This window comes from Patagioenas fasciata, chromosome 2, assembly GCF_037038585.1.
Source record: "Patagioenas fasciata isolate bPatFas1 chromosome 2, bPatFas1.hap1, whole genome shotgun sequence".
In the NCBI taxonomy this organism is placed as follows: Eukaryota; Metazoa; Chordata; class Aves; order Columbiformes; family Columbidae; genus Patagioenas; species Patagioenas fasciata.
This window is the reverse complement of record NC_092521.1, coordinates 119,349,317-119,366,137: the sequence shown is the minus strand read 5'-3', so window position 1 is coordinate 119,366,137 and position 16,821 is coordinate 119,349,317. Positions and strand designations below refer to the sequence as shown.

The following is a 16,821-nucleotide window of genomic DNA, read 5'->3' as shown; positions in this document are numbered from 1 at the left end:
GATAGTGAATTAAAGCTGAACTAGACCTTCAACTAGTGCAAACCAGACCTGTTCTGCTTCTGTTGGTGTCGGTTATCACTTGCTGAGGGCCTGACTCTCATTTCAGGTGACGTGTTTGGCCACACGGATGAATTTCTTCCATTAGGTGGGTGGGGCAGTGCTGAGATGCCGGATTAGAAAGATAAACATTTTTTGTTGCTGTTGAGCTATGATTTTGGTTAGGCGAGAGGAGAATGGAAAAACCACTAAATGATGGGGCGTAACTCTCTGATACACTACACTGATCCCTAATCAAGGAATGCCTATACTAAAGGCTCCAGGGAGCACAGCTCTGTTGCTCAAAGAGGAAGGATATTTGATCCTGTACTCTCCGTTTTTGCCAGCATAATCCCCAAGACACAGTGAAACTGAAGTTTTACCAGCACAGCTTGCTTCAGATGTGCAGGATGTTTTCCTTATATTGATCCAAAGCACAACTTGGCTGGTATAGCTAAGTCCATCAGACAGATGCTGAGCCAGGGTTCCTGTCACAGTAAAATATTCCTACCATACGAGTGTCCTCACTGTTATCGACTCAGCTGATTGCACTGCAAGGCCTGTGAAAAATCATGTTGTTATCTGAAAACCCAAGACCTGGAATCTCATTACGTGAAAAAAATTTTACCTCTCGTGAAAATTGTTTGCCTTCCTGAAAAAAACTGAAAATCTCAACCCTTAGAGCCCTGAATTAGAGAAGACAAAACAAAACAAAGTCCCAAGTATGTCCTGCAACTCTTCAGTCAGTCTTGTGATTTTTTTTTTGAGCCTGACTCCCAGTTTTGAATGTCTGGATAGCTACTAATGTTTGCTGTGACCGCAGAGCATCATAGTCAGCAAGGTTTGACTAATTGGGAGCAAAAAGTCAAACTATTTCAAGTATGTGCTGGGGAATGAGTAAAGATCTTCATGTGTCTAAAAGCTGAGCTCATTTGCTTTACACTGTAGGCAGTTAATACTTGGCACTGCTTTCAAACTAGGAAGCACCTGGATGTTTGCAGAGCACTGACAGGAAAGTCACTGAAGGATGGGCACCTGAATATTGGTTACATGGACATGTTACTAGACCTCACCTTTCTTTACTTATTTGCTACGCACCATTAATCCCACTGCAACATGTGGTTCCACCTGGTGAACCACACCTATCCAGATGCTTCTCCTACAGCCTGAGTTCATACGCCTCAGCGAAGAGGCTTGAAAACCTAACACATCGCCCTCTGAAGTAGAAGCTGAAGAGACCACAAGCGTGCACGAGCAAAGGGGTTAGAGAAATAAGTGTGCACATTCCAGCGCAGCACATGAGGCTCCCCCAGAAGTTCACAAGAGCTCTAAGGCCAGCCAGAGGAGAACGGCTGCTCGCTCCAGTTCACAAAGGCTTTCGGAGCCATATTAGGATGTGAATTTGCTCCACGGTGTATAATGTTTCATGATATATGCAAAGTTCAGGTACTGCTTCCTTTTTGCATATTTAGGAATGCGACGCTGCTTTCCTTCTATTTAGTTTAACAGTTGATCTGGTCCTACAAGCCCTGTGGATGCTGCTTTTAATTACCTCAATGTCTCAAATAATTTGCAAAACAGGATACCTTTTAAAGGTTTCCTACCTAGAGTTCTGTAAGTGTGCAAACACTATAACTTCACTAAACAAATTATTGTAGCCAAATACGGTTAAAAAAAAAATAAAATAAAAAAGAGACAGACTTCTGAGCAAAAGGAGGTGAAAAAAGGAAGAACACCGAATAAAGGTACATGCTGAAACTTATTAAACTGATGTTTCACACGGTCTTACCAATTTGGAAGAACAAACAAAACATCACACAGGAATTATATCTTCAGATAGCACTTCAGGACATTTACAAAAGACTCTCTGAAAAGTATTTAAGTGTTCATTGCAACATAAACTTGTCTTAAATGCTGACAGCAGGAAGACAGGGATAAAACTGGGTTTTGTAGAAAGTTCCCTGAAGGGCTAATCTTTCAAACAGAATCACAGAATGCTTATTAAATTAAAAAAAAAAAAAAAATTTAAAAAAGCTGCCTTAGTGTTGAAAGGTATTTTTATGGTGGAAAGAGCAAAGCACCTAACCCATACATAATGTGAGCCCTGAATAATTCCCTGATGCCATCGTGCCTATGCAGATGCAGGCAGTGATGCAAGTGGGCATTTAGCACCTCGATACCAGTACCCAGATGCTCAGCATGCCTGCACCCCTCACTGATGCGCCTCAAGTAAGGAGAGCTAAAACCACGTGTTTGGGAGACAAGAAATCATAACTTCATAAAGGGTTCCTGTTACTGGAGCAGGACCAAACCCATTTCAAGTGGGGAGGAGTACTACTTTTAATCTGCTTGAGCAAGACAGAGGCCTCCCACCTCTAAAGATGCATTAACACTCCAGAAAAAGCACAGGCAGTGCAAACATTGGCACGCTGAAGCTCCTGACATAATTTTTCTCACCAAACAGGAGCATAAGAAGGAGAAGGTGTATAAATGTGTATATAAGTACTGTTCATAAAAAGAAAAAGTACTCCGTGCCCATGCTATGTCTCTTTTGGCTAAACATCCTGAAAATGAAACAGCAAAGGTACCACTTGAACATAGGGGCAAAACTTCTTGAAGACAACCCAAAATGAAACAGCACAGGTACGCATTTGCACATAGTGATGCTGACTCGATGAGGACCTTAAAGAGCTACCGCAGTATAATATTATATTTATGATAATAAATATTAAACTCAAGAAGGTTTGACCCTAGCTATAAAACAATCAGTATGGCAGTTGCTAATTATTCCAAGAATCAATCTCGTCTTATACTCTTGTCAGTATTTCCTCATTGAACTAGTCTATGCCGGACAGTGTGAATTAGCAGTCTATTTAAAGGTATCCCAAAAGGCACTTGAACAGAAAAATAAGAAAGGGAGAACCCTGCCTTAAACCTATTTCTGTCCTTCCCTTATTTCTTCTTTTGAAGCTGACTCTTTTGGAGCAGGATCCATGTTTTTCCTTTGGGTTTTGATCAGTGCCTATTACCATACATCAAATGAAGCCCTCAGACGTTAACCACATTGCAAGAAGGAGTTTTTGGCCATGAAAACAAAGCCGACATAACTCTTAGGTTGCTGTCTTTAATCACAGCTTCTCTGCATGCGCATTTTGTTTGTTTACTTCCCTGAGCCACCTTCCAGAGATCAACAGTCAGCAAGATTTCAGTCGAACTATTTATATGAAGAAAGTGTGCAGGATTGGGTCCCCGTGCTCTTACACACACACATGAATGTGCTTGCATTTCTTGTGTTTCACTTCTAATTTCCCTTTCTGTAATAAGCAAGTTCTTAACCCTGTGCTAAGCCACCTGGAGCGGATCTGTTTGCCTGCGCAGAGCCCTCTACGGAAAGTTTCTTTGAAGCCAGAGAGGCATCCACGTTATTTCCATATCTCCGGCTCTGACTCAGCAAAGCCGTTCGACATGTGCTTCAGTCTTACTGGACTTGGGTGCTTAAGTACGTACTGAAGTGCTGGGCTGAATACAGTGAAGTGTGGGTCTCTGCTGAAGTGTGCTCCTACCCTACAGCCCAGCGCTGCAGCCTCAGTTTCCTGATGCTGAAAGGAGCTGGTCATTAACTACATTAACAGAATTATTTTAGATTTTTTTTTTCAGCGTTTTTTTTCTGTATAGAAAAGGAGGGTAATTTACTTGATTTTTTTCCTAATGTCTCAGAAAATGTCATTATTTATAAATAAACAAATTTAAAAATAAATCTCTGTACTGTAGAACTGATCCATACTTTGTCTGCCATCTAAAAGACAACTAAAAGCAAGAATAAAATTATTGGTTAGTAAACACTGAGCAACAAGAAATAGTAGAATTTCAAGCATAAACAGCATTGAACGGTAATATTGTATTTCTGCGTGGACTTGGCTGGTGGTGCCTGGATTGTTTTGAATTATGAGGTGAAATGCCAGGGGAAGGAAACCCAAGAGACAAATCAATATATTAAAAAAAAAAAAAAAAAAAGTAAAAATAGCAAAGCTTTCTTATCTGAATTGAGGCAAACTTCATTTAAATTATATATGTGTATAAACATATATACACATATATAAAGAGCCTTTAGCCAAATCCTGCATGCCTTGGAACATTTAGTATAAACCAAGCCTCAAGCAGAGATCTGAGGCCCGATTCTGCATCACAGAAATTAATCAAGAGTTTTGCAATCAACTTGGTTAAGCACGGACTCAAAGTCTCAGAGCTCTGTTTGCAAACAGGGTGGAAAGATTTATAGCGTGTATTTCTTAAAGGAAAAAAAAAAAAAAAACTTAAAAAAAAAGGTAAAGAATATAAAGAAATGACCATCAGTAAAATCTACAAACCTTGCAGGGAGTGGAGGGTCAGCTTTTCCAGCCACTAACCAGGAAGACCTGTGGTAGGCATATCTGTATCTTTTATTGTCTACAGGAACTATATCCATTAACACAATGTATTTGGCTTCAGGATCCACTCCCGAGAAGGAAACCCTGATCGTAGGAAACATTCTCCTGAAATACAGGCAAATGAGAAAATAAATATGCGGATGGAGAACAGAAACAAGAGAGCTTCTGAAAAGCTGCTAAAAATAAAAATCATATTTAAACCACCTGAAAAATATCAAAGCCCCTATTGATTCTGCTTCAGCATGACAGAAGTTAAATCCTGTGTATCTCTTTAACATGCACAGAAAGAGCAGCTTGAAATCAGAACGACTTTTGGAAGCAAAAAGAAAAAGTAGTAAAAGGGAAAAAAGTAAAAGAGAAATATACTTTTGCCTGGTAGTTGAAAGTACACAACGATTTTTGAAAATAGTTTTACCTAATGTACTTTTAGTCCTCGAAAACACAGATTATTTTCTTTTTTTAAATGGGAACCATACTCGTGTTAGAGAAACATTGCAAAACTTATTTCCGTTAATATTCTCATACATTTTAGATGTGTGATCTTTTAAGCCCGCTCACGATATTTCTGAGAGGAATTTACAGAACTAAACTTTTCTTTCTTCACTTACACTTTGACAAAACGCAACTTAAAAACGGAAGGTTATGCCGTAGACGAGAAATAAAGTGAAATAATTTTAAACAGTTAAAGACTCTGAACTTCAAATTGCAGATTTTATATGTACTTTTATTAATATTTTTTTAAAACACATGCTGGTAGAGCTCACGAGTTAGGACAAAAAAAAATCATCAAGGATGATACATTAATAACAAGTAACTTTGGGGATTACAAAACTTGACAGGATATTTGGCTCCTGCAAACTGTACTTGACTGACCCAAACTCCAAAAGCTTTACTGACGAAACAGAATGGTTTGAGGTGACGAGAAAGCCTGGGTTTCTTTTGCACATCATTTGCAACCCAGAGAAAATAAAACCAAACCAAGCCCTGACTGAATTATTTCCCCACGACATCGCTTTTCCCCGCATTTGCACCAAGCCAGAACTGCAAAATCACGGCGCTGCACGAAGGAGCTTTCAGCCACACGCCAAATTTTAAGCAAACAACATTTCTACCCAGCCGTCAGGACCCCCCGGGTCGATGTCAGCCGGCCGTACCGCACCCCACCGAACCGAACCCCACTGCCGGCCCGGCCGCCTCTCCCTCTGCTTCCCGCGGGGCTCCGCGCACCGCGCAGCACCGCGTTGAGCAGCGCGGCGGCAATTAAGGGGCTTCACCCTCCTCCTCCGTGCTGTTCTCCCAAAATAAAACCTGTGGGTTTTGTTTGTTTTGCCTTCCCTCGCCTCCACCACCAGCCTCCAAAGCTGCCCCGGGACTGCCCAGCCTTACCTCCCGGATTTGGTGATGATCATCTCGGTACCCAGTTCGTGAAACTTGTCCCAGAGCTCTTTGGTCTCCAGGCTGCACGAGATTTTGGCCATCTCCTCGCTGGGGATGATAGGGGTGGTGGGGATGAGGGGCTCGGTGCACAAGGACGAAGGACTGGTGCTAAAATCCCCGTGGGGGTCCAGGCTGGATAAGTCACTCAAAGGCTGGGCGCAAGAGGATTTCTCAACGAATTGTTCTGCAGAATTTTGGAGGGGGAAAAGAGAGAGAGGATTGAGCCAGGACGGTACAACCGCCGAGAAAAATTATTGAAAAAAAAAAAAAGCATTTATCGTTCAGCTCCCACCCTCTGACCCAGCACACCCGTAGATCCTCTCTGTTTCTTAGGCGACAGGTCGTCGTTGGAAAGCAGGGGTGATGATTTTCGGAGATTAGCTCGGGGAAGAGCCCGGAGTGGCGCCTCTCCCCGAAGGTGCATGGAGGCTGATGCCCGGGGGACGGCGGGGAGCAGCGCGGCCCCGCTGTTACCCGCTCCACGGGATGTGGAGGGACAGGGCGCGTCCTGCGCGCTGCCTCCCTGCTAAGCGAGGGTTTCCATGGAAAGGTCACTAATTCTCATTAAAACGGGAGCGCTCGGCTCTGGGGTCACGCTGGGGAAACGCGGCCAGATTCTCCTAAATTGCGCCGCTGCCAGAGCGCGTAACACAGAAAGCGCCCGAGCGCGGTAGCGCAGTCTCCGCGCTTCCTCCACGGGGTAATGGGCTCCTAATAATAACTCAAGGCCGGTCGCGGGCTCATCCGCTCGGAAAACCGAGTCTGCCCCACCTCCCAGACGGTTTGCTGAGGCTGAACACGCTCCGTTGGAGAAACAGACTCCGGGGTAGCTGAGTGCGGCCACGCACCCTGCGCGGGTTTGGTAGCTGCCGCCGACGCTGGGTCCCGTCGATGCTCCCCCCACCTACTTGCAAGCCCCGGGAGGCTTTTGGTGCTTGAGTCGAATGAGGATAAAGGAACAGGGCTGGGGGGATTTCTGTCCCAGCCCCGCGCTGTCGCACCGGGATGAGGCGATGGATCCACCGACCGGCGCCAAAGAAACGGGAGGTGCACGAATGCCCCCTACCCTGACAGAGAAAGATTTCACCTCAAATCTCCGGTTAATAAATAAAACAGTTATAGGCAGTGCTTTCCCTTCGATTTCTAACTGAACGGCACGGGGCAATGAGTTTAAAAAAATAATCATTTTGAAAGTAATTGAGTGAGTGTTTTCAGGAAAAGAAAATAAAGACAAATAGCTACGTTTAACACAAGACCGTGTAAATATGTCAAACGGGAATACTACACCATTCCCGGCCTACGTTATCGCCTGAACTAAAAAATAAAGTTCGCAATGCATCCCTGAACTATGTGAAATCTATTAAGTCAGTTGATTAGATGGAGGAGACACTGAGAGCGACGCATTTTCTTAATTCTTATAAGCTTGTTCATTGGCGCCTTGAAAGCTTAGTGCCTTTTTTTTTTTTTAAGTTTTCTGTGAAGTCGATACATGCAAGGACCACAAACCGCAGAAATTTGGGGGGTGGGGAGGGAAGGAGGAAGAGAAGTTATAATATTTTTTAAAAAGCCTTCGGGAATCTGAATCGAGACGACCGAATAGAAGCTAAATCTCTTCCGCGAAGATCGCGAGGAATTACCGTACAAATCGTCCCAGCTTGATGTAGAGTGAAAAAATCTTTGAGTCTACACCGAGTAGCTATGGAGCAAAGCGATATAAGTTTTACAACCCCTTCTAAGGCTAGGAGCGATACCGGAGATACTCTTATTTGACTTTAAAAACGTAGACGATTTGCAGTAAGTATTTAAGAGGTCCATTTAATACCAGTGAAGAGAAACATAACTACCTTAGCGTGTGAGATTATTCTAGGAACGGAAAGACTTAATAAACGACGTAAATTAGACCGGAGGAATTTAGAAAACGGTTTGTGCTAGAGCCTCGCCTGAAAAAAGACGGCGGGCAATGAGGAGACTTTAACCGGCTTCCGCGGTGCGGCTTTTCCTAGGGCGGGGAAACCTGTGGGCAAGGGGAAACCCGCGGCTGCCTGACCCGACTGCCGGAGCTTTGAGGGGGGTGAGCCTGAGCGGAAAGCGGGCTCCGCCGGGACAGACTGACGAGAGCTCCGCGCCCCACAGAAACCGGTGGTCACCCCCTTCCCCACTCACCCAGCGGCTTGATGGTGCTCTCGGGGGACTCCTTGTCCTTGGAGCTGCCGCTCGACATGAGGGCGGCGATGGAGAAGGCGTTGGCCCGGGAGGAGAGCTGCGGCTTGGGGGGCGGTGTGTACTCCATGGCCACCCGCCGGAGAAGCAGCTCGGCACGGCGCTGCCCGGATCGGGAGTACCGAGGGCAGCGGAGCGCGGTTGCCGGGCGAGCGGTAGGGAAACACTCTGCACCGGGTGCTGCGCGCTCCCCCGCCTTAACGCGGGGCCGCGGAGATCCTATCGGCCGGTGGCCAATCGGTGGCAGGACACGTCAAGGGCCCCGGCCCGACCGCGGAGGAGGGGGCGGAGGCGGGCGGGAGGAGGAGGAGGAAGAAGAAGAAGAGAAAGAAGGGGAGGGCTGGGATGGGCTCTGCCCGCCCGCGGGGTGGGCAGGGGGCGGCCGGACCTCAGGCGGGCTCCCCACCGCCGCTCCCCCTTCCAGCAACCGGGCTCCGCTCCCTCCCGAGGTCTCGGCGGCTTGAGCGGTTCGGGGTGAGCCCGCCGCTCCTCTGAGCCCTGAGAGAGGGGCGGGGGGACTGGCCACACGGCCAGGGCTGCTCCCGAAATGATCCCTAGGGCTTATTCGCTTTGTCGAGACAAAAATCAAAGAACCAGTGGAGAGATGGTTTTAAAGGAGAAAATAATTTCTTTTTTTTCGCGTGCGTCCATGTCCCAATTTTCTATTTAAAATTCAAATTTTAGAAGATCGAAATTTTTAAAGCATCCGTTTCATCGTTGTGCGCCTTCTGCTGGGACAGAAGGTTCCTTAAGGCTGATCGTGCATTTGTATTTCCTGCACCAGATCCCAAATATTGTCATCCCAATCAGATGTAGTCGCCTCGGCAGGCTCCAGGTGAGACCCTTGCTGGGTTCAAGCCAAGCCAGTACAAGGGCTACTGGTCCTACAGTTTTCTTCAATTCCGTTTCATCGGTTCCACCAAACTAGATGGTATTGATCAAGTACCTAAGATGGAGACAAAACTAGGATGGGCTGATGGTGCCAACGAGCAGATTATCCCAAACCAGTGATTTAAGTAAACTGCTCGCCAGTGGTCTTGTAAACATGTAAACATGTAAAATTCATGTAAAAATCCTCCCATAAATGAAAAAGCGGGCAAACTAACTAAAGTCCTTTAAATAAAAGAGGACTTACAAGATTTGCTTGCTAAAACGACTCAAGAGGACACTCACTTTTTCTTAGTGAAGTGCCAACTTCTAAACCCAAAACAGAATCTGAGGAGCCTTCAATACGCACGCTTGTACCAAGGGGACATAGCGCTGGAAGGACTAACCCCAGTCAGGTACAGATCTGTGCCACTCCTGTTCCTGCTTAACTTATTTAATATGGAGAAACAATTATTTGGGTCACCCTTCGTAGCCAGCGAAGTGGGTAACACACAATAGTGCCTTATCGCTTTGAAATGAGCGAGAACCAGCCGCGGTTTGCCCTTTTATTACCCGAATTTGCCAATAGATAGAATATAAATAGAGTAAAAGATATGTATTCTATCTCAAACAGGATGCGTATTTAGAAGCGCCTAAAGCTTTTGGCAGAGGGCTAATATTTCAGTGCGACACACGGTGATCTGGGGGCCGGGTCTTGCCTGACCCTGGAGCTGGGGGAGAGGGGTGCAAGGGAAGAGCCCAGGCAGCCCCCGCGGCCGGGGAACCAGGAGACTCTGCAGGGGTAAGGGCAGCTCACGAAACGTCACCTCTCGCCACAGAGAAAACGAGACGAACGATTCTCCCGACATCAATCCCAAGAAAACAAACAAACAAAATATCCCCAAAACGCTTTATCGTTTTACTTCGAGAGACATCCCTCCTTTAACAGCCCGGTTCCCCTGCGGGACAGTCCCGCTCCTGAGGACGCTCCCGGGGTGCGACGGGCGGCAGCGGCGGGACGGGGGTCCCGGAGTCCCGGCCCTGCTCTCCCTTGTCCCTGCGTGAAAAGCGGAGTTCGGCCTGCCTGAAAAGAAAGAAAAAGGAGGATACACGTAGCCTGGGCAACTATCTTCTTCACCCTCCCTGCGGTGGTGGTGGGGATGCTAAATTCCTTTCTGGTTTCCTACCTCCTCTATGCGCCATGCAAAATAAGGATGACAAAAAAGCCAAGGTCTCATCAAAGTAACAGCGCAGAACCTGCTTATCTCCGTCCCAGGGCAGCCAGGTCGTAACATACCTGTCCCTAGCAGGGGCTGCCCCCGGCGTGCCTGACCTGTCAGGGCTTAGGGGAGGGGGGTGCGGCGGGTGGCGGTGGATATTTCGGTGCTGACCGCGCCTGGCTGGAAAACATCGACACGCGGGGATCGGCTCAGCCCCGGGAGCTGCGGCAAAGCCCGGAGCCCTCTCTGCTTTGCCTCGCCGCGGATTTCCAGCCCCGCGGCGTGACCCGTCACTGCCTTTAGTTCGGGGAGAAAGAGTCGGCCCCGGCAGTGAGAAGCGCTGCGCGGTGAGAGCGGCACTGCGCGGTCGGGCGCGGAAAGTAGTGGGGGGATGGAGGCCGCGGCGCGGCCGTGGAGCGGGGGTGGCAGTCACCTCCGGGCAGGGGGTTGCTCCTCTAGGAGAGGGACCGGCCTTGGGGGTTTGAGGGTCCTTGCTCGTACTTTGGAGATCAAAAACCCAGGAGCTTCGTTTTATTTTATTTTTAAAGAGGTTCGTCCTTACGGGATGACTCTTCTTGCTCAATTAAACCTTGCAAGTTTTTGCTCAATCCCACGACAATCTTTATTTTCGTAGTTTTTCCCTCGCTCCGCCTCCGATAAGGAAATGAGCTCTGTCTAGACGTCCAGAGCACCCCCTCCTCCCCCGCGGGCAATGAATGGGGCTCGGCTCCGGCCGCCTAATCCTCGCTGCGACTCCTTCCCCCGCCGAGGCCGAGCCAGAAGACACGCGGGTCCGGCGACCTGAGTGGGAAAAAGGAGAGAGACAGGCTCCTCTGGTTTGCTCTGCCGCCCCTGCCCGTGGCCATCTCGGGGATGGGGGTGCTTTCACGGACGGGAGGGGGGTGTCGGGGACACGTATCACTACCCCAGTCCTCTCCCTCTGCTTTCCCAATCAAGGGGATAGAGTTAATAAGCCCCCGCGCGTCCTTCCCGGGCTGTGTGAGCCGGAGCAGCCGGTCCCTGCTGTCCCCCCCGCTGCAGGCGGGCACAGAGAGGCTGTCCCCGCTATACCGACCCCGCTCCCCAGAGCACAGTTACAAATCCCACTGCACCTGAGCAGGGCGGCTGTCTTGTACGAACCCGTTTAAATTAAATCCTGCGTTATTTCTTTATCCGTAAATAGAGAACACGCCATCTACACCGCGGAGTTTGTTTGCTACCTAGCCAATGCAGGTGTTTGTCGCCTGTGTCAGTCTGGCATGACAGAGCCATTTCATGAGGCTTCGTTATGCTTTCGAAGTACTTTTTTTTCTTCCTTTGCGCACATTGCTCCTTGCTGTCTTGCGCTCTGGCAAAAAACAGCGTGCGAGTAATAGCTTCGGGTAATTGCTGCATACCTCGCTGCGCTCGTTCAGTTACCAGCTTTAATCAGCATTACCTCTCAGTTTCATCGTCAAGTTTCAAACAGGGACCTTGCAGTCCCCTTCCAAAACCTATATCTGATCCCTGAAAAGCAAAGGCGAAAAGCTGATCCCGTGAAAACGACGAACAACTTTTCTTCACGGCCCTTTTCTCACCTAGCCAAAATCACGATGGGGACAAGACACGAGGGACAGAAACATGCAGAAATCCGCCAAGAAAACCGGAGTCCTGCCGAGCAGGAGGTTTGATTTCAGGTGCGCCTTTGCTTGGCTGACATGAGTTCCGACCCTGTGCGCTTTTACGCGGTCGCGCAGCCTCACCGGTGGGCCAGGTGCGCGGAAAGGGGCGCAGACCCGGAGGCGGACCACGCTCAGTTTTTAAGCATCTGTTATGCGCAGTGATGAGAGGGGCCACCGCTTTTTTTTTTTCTCTATTTTTTCTTTTTCTTTTTTTTAATTTTTTCTTTTTTTCTTCTTTCTCTCGAAAGCCCCCACGCCGCTCACTTCATGCCTCAGAAACAAATCTCCACACAGCCCCGTGGTGGCACCCGTGGGGCTGTGCCCCTGAAACCGGCCCCGGCTGCTATTTCCCTTCAGAGCATCGTGCTGAACTGTCACCCGCTCCTCTCCCTGTCGCCCCTTGGGATAACCTGACATATATACATGCATGTATATATGTATGTATGTGTATGTATGTGTGTGGCCTTTAATTAGGGCTTTAATGAGGCTTCCCACTCCCCCCCCGTTAATTAGGAGCCTACGGGTGCGGGGAGACGCTGCTAAGACCCTTACTGCCGCATTCCCACCCAAACCGCTTCTCTCCCGGTGCTGCCAGGAGCTGCTGCCCGCACCGCCCGCTGCAAAGTAACCTGCGGTGCTGCTTTTGGTTTGAACGTATCCCCGCCTCGGGAGGAGAGGAGTTAAAATATTTTTCTTCTTCTTTTTTTTTTTTCTTTCCCTTGTAGATGAAAACAACTTGTCTTGTGTTAAGAATCGTGTTTATTCGCTCGGGCAGGGTCGTAAGAGCGCCCGTTCATGTCCTGAGAGTTCATCGTTCCCTTACAAAGCGATGACTATAGGGCTCCCTGGCTCCAGCTCTGCTCCTTTCCAACCTCACGCGATTATCAGTTTTGCTTTCAGTTTTGTTTGTTTGTTTGTTTGTTTTTTGTCTGTTGTTGTTTGTTTTGTTTTGTTTTGTTTTGTTTCCTCTGCTGCACATAATTATATTGCTCCCTCCGCCGGCTTCACCGTCCCTTTGCGTTCCCCGGTTTTGGAGCAAGCAAGCTCCCAGCGTTGTTTCTGCAGCGGGAGCATCTCCCCCCTGGCCGCCGCTTCAGGCTCTTCCCTTCACGAAAAGAGGCGCGCCAGCAAGGCAGAAGCCCAGGTACCCGAGATCCAATTTCACAACAAAAACATCTCAATGTCACCTACGCCGGGAAGGTGGCTTATTGGAGCAAAATCCGAGGCATTTTAAACCCATTAGGCATCTCCCAGATGCAAATCCGATGGTGGAAAGAGAAAGGCTCTATTAAGACCCGAGGGCTGACAATTAGATTATAGTCCAATTGCTAGTGGATAATGTGCTAAAAGCTTTCCCACTTAGTGTAACTCCTCACTGAAAATTATTCACACTTTGCAGGCTGCTGCATTCCTGAACGGGAGACGTCTTTGTCCACGGAGAGTGCGAACGGCCGGGAACAGCTCAACACACGCACGGACACACAGCCAGGAGGATCATTAAATACATCCATCCTGATCCAAAGCCATCTAGCAAATCTGCTTTTGGTGCAAGCTTACGAGCGGGCACACACACAGGCTACAAACGCCCGAGTAAAGATGCATCCATAGGCGCATAAACGTGCGATACTGTGTATATACACAGTACACTGTATATTCAGGCGTGCGATATTGTGTATACACACATCGGTACGTCAGCTGGATACGATTACACTTTAACGTCCCTTTCATGTGCAGAAAACGCACTGTGTTTTCCATATAAACCTGGAGTTTACGCTTAACGGAAGCGATGACACTTTTAAATATATATATAAAAAAAAAAAAGTATGAGTACTCCATAGACTTTTTTTTTTTTTCTTTTTCGGTTAAAAACCGTCACTAAAAGCTGATGAAATTTTCACTAAGGGTTTGTACTGCAAATGTTTTGCACCTATAATTTGAAGCACCACCAACCAAGACGTGCAAGACTCCTGGGGCGATCATTTCATTTAAGTGTTGCAAAATCTCTTTAGGTTTCAAGATCAGCAATCGAGAAAGCTGCAATGAACGCAAAAAGCGCTTTTTCTTTTCTTTTTTTTTTTTTTCCCCGGCCTGAACTCATTAGCACCCCGACTATCCACGGAGGTCGTTATCCAAGGTGTTCATACGTTCTCCCATCATATTTTAGCCAGCTGGGCTGGTTTCCCCGAGTGCAGGCAGGGAACAGGGAAGGGATGAGGGGTTTGCGGCTGCCGATGCTGTTCCTGCTCCTCCCGAGCGGGGAGCCTCCCTGTTCCCGGGAGAGAGGTTTGCACCCTCGGGAAGTGGATGCTCCAGGGCGGCCGGCCAGCACCACATCCCACTCCAGTGGGTGATGGGGGGTCTGACTTGTACCCGGGGGGGCTGGCCAGGGCCAGGTTGGGGCGCTCCACAGTGAGATGGGGTAGGGAGCAGGGCCTTCCTGCCTCCATGCAGTGAGGGACCTCTGCCCCTTTTTTCATCACACATACCATAAGTCATAAGCTTTTTTTTTTTTTTTAAGTAATTGATTAATACTCAAGTTTGTCTTGCTCAGCTTGACCAACATCATTTAATTGAAAAACAAAGCAAAACAAACCATCGTCACAAGTGCCCAGAACAACCAAGGGACATGCACGCGCAGTGACCACGCACCAGCTTTGCGTTTTGGTGTTTAAAACGGTAGTCAGCAATGTCACAAAAAGCCACAAGATCTCTAACGCTCTATTTTTATACATCCATTTCATGCTCAATTTCAAACCGAGGTCCCTAAAAGCCCTTCCACCTGTTTCACAGAGTTAAAGGAAATATTAATTGGATTAAGTGGCAGAACTAAGCAGAAATTCTGGCATGTTGCAGGGATGGATGGGTTCAGAAAAGCTCCTTCACAGGTCTTAAAAGAAAAAACAAAAACAAAAAACCAACCAAACAAGACCCCAGAGAAGATAAAGTTTTCTATTTACAGTCCTGCTACTTTGTTGGAGAGAACTGCGTTTCAATGGCTGGCAAAAGGATCCATTTGCCTAGTTTCTTTACACAAAAAGCATCTGCAATTTCTTGACACACAAAGCATTTCACAAATTGCTCTTCAAAATTTTAGAAACCATAAAACGTGACTTGCTTTTTGGGAATATTATTCAACATGTAAAATACGTGTGTGCACGTACACATGTCTATATGCATACATATGCAGTACCTTAGGTCTAAACATGTCCAGTAGTGCTTTTTTTAGTTGCCTTCCACGAATCAATACAAGCAACTCACAATCTGCCACAGTGCAAGACTTACCGTAAACTGAAACCACTGCTTTAGACCAAAATTTTAGTGGAAACAAGACTTCTGTATCACAGTGCTCATTTTAAAGATACAAAAATACATGTCACTGATGTGGAAGCTGTTTATCAGAGCATCTGAAAAATCTCTTCTAGTTCAGGACTTTTGAAGTCTCACTGAAGTTATCGTGTCTGTTTGTCTGTCCTAGAGATAGGACTGAGCTCGTTCTTGACTTTCAACTTGAAGATGGAACAGCAGTTCCTGGCAGACTGAAAGATTCTGATGGTTCCCTCTCCTTTGATCAGGTACTGTGGTCCTTCAGAAATTTTGGGTTTGCAGTTTCCAGGAGAGCTGCCTCTGCAGTTTTTTGTTGTTCGAAGCAAATCTCTGGATAACTAGTGATGTGATTGTGGAGCGGGACTGCTTGGAAATGTACTTGAGCTCTTACAACTATATTAATTTCTACTTTCCTCCCCCTTTTTTGTATTGGTGACATATTTTATGTGAAATGATTTTAATTTTCTTTTAAATTTTTTTTACTGCTTTTCATATTTTGTATCTAATTATAAAAGAATTATTTAATAAACCAGCACTTTTGAGCTTTATTACATAAGTGGAATTTAGATCTTTTGTTTACAGTTCTTAAAAATTGAAAATTGCATATTTAAAATACATTAATAAACAATATATTGACAATTTAAAATATTTAGAATGAATTTAGCTAAATTTAAAACTTTCCAGGAACATATTTTTGTTTTTTAAAAATATCACACTTTACACAGCACTCAATCTTGAGTTGATCACATGCACATTATAAGAAAGGACATTTTTCTCCTTGGCTTTTGCAGGCCTTGGACTGGTAGGAGAATTTCAGAGTTGCCTGTAATGGCGATATGAAAATAGGAATAGCGGGAAGTGTGGGGAAGGATGGAAACCTCAAGAACTAAGAAAAAACATTTTCTGGCAAATGTTTAAACTTCTTTTTTTTTTTTTTTTTTTAAATAGAAGAGTTTCTGGTTTTGGGTCTCTGGTTTGAGAAATCTTGGGTGTCACTTACTTCATCTAGATTTATAGTTCCTTGACACTTCTTTTGTTGTGTCCAAAGTTTTATCCCAAAATATCCAAAGCTAAGGACCTAAAATTAGAGACTGCCTTTGGAACTGCTGACCTCTGCATATTTTCCCTCTGTGAACATACAGCAGTAGGAATACGCCCAAAGACAATGAGTTTTGCTTTGAGGGCCAGTGGTAGAAAGAATTAAAAAAAAGACTATCAGCCATTTTCCAAAATCTTCAGTAGCAGACGCTTTTCAATTTTTGCTCAGCGATTCGTAAACACTATGTGTCCCATGTCTCTCCTGGTAGATGTAAAAGAAAATGGCAGTTTAAACAAAACAAAACAAGTTAGTAAACAAGGAAATACGACGTGAATGTAGAGCAAAGATTATTTCATTTCTGGCCCAGTAAGCTCGGAAAGCGAGAAGCAGCGCCGTGATTTACAACTCTCCCAGATCATATCATACAGAGTAACTTGTAATAAAGTGTGTTATACGGGCTGGGAGCAGCACTGCTGTCACCAAGAAACTGTTCTCGCAGCCTTTGGCTGTCTGAAGCCTGACAGAAACGTCGCAGAAACCCAGCGTGCACAGATAGGGCCGCGCTGCCCGACCCGTCAGGCACCGCAGAC

General features: G+C 46.5%; 1 protein-coding gene and 2 long non-coding RNA genes across 5 annotated transcripts in view; 1 reads left to right on the top strand and 2 right to left on the bottom strand.

The window, feature by feature from the left end:
- TBX20 (T-box transcription factor 20) overlaps positions 1-8,352 on the bottom strand; it is a 34,479-nt gene extending 26,127 nt beyond the window's left edge. Inside the window, exons 1-3 of one of the 3 annotated variants that reach the window (XM_071804828.1) lie at positions 8,064-8,352; positions 5,850-6,084; positions 4,404-4,568 (exon numbers count right to left, since the gene is read on the bottom strand). In XM_071804828.1, coding sequence (XP_071660929.1) covers positions 4,404-4,568; positions 5,850-6,084; positions 8,064-8,190 — 527 coding nt within the window. In that variant the 5' untranslated portion in view covers positions 8,191-8,352. The remainder of the gene's footprint in view (positions 1-4,403; positions 4,569-5,849; positions 6,085-8,063) is intronic. The other 2 variants (XM_071804829.1, XM_065831214.2) reach the window with 2 other exon arrangements.
- A 1,279-nt stretch (positions 8,353-9,631) lies between these two features.
- On the bottom strand, positions 9,632-12,031 carry LOC139827254 (uncharacterized). Its single transcript, XR_011737693.1, has 3 exons — positions 11,428-12,031; positions 10,175-11,008; positions 9,632-10,071 (listed from the first exon to the last, which is right to left on the bottom strand). It is a non-coding gene; the product is annotated as an uncharacterized lncRNA (long non-coding RNA).
- LOC139827253 (uncharacterized) lies at positions 10,366-13,935 on the top strand. The gene is made up of 3 exons (XR_011737692.1): positions 10,366-10,554; positions 11,789-11,883; positions 13,268-13,935. It is a non-coding gene; the product is annotated as an uncharacterized lncRNA (long non-coding RNA).
- Positions 13,936-16,821: the final 2,886 nt, after the last annotated feature.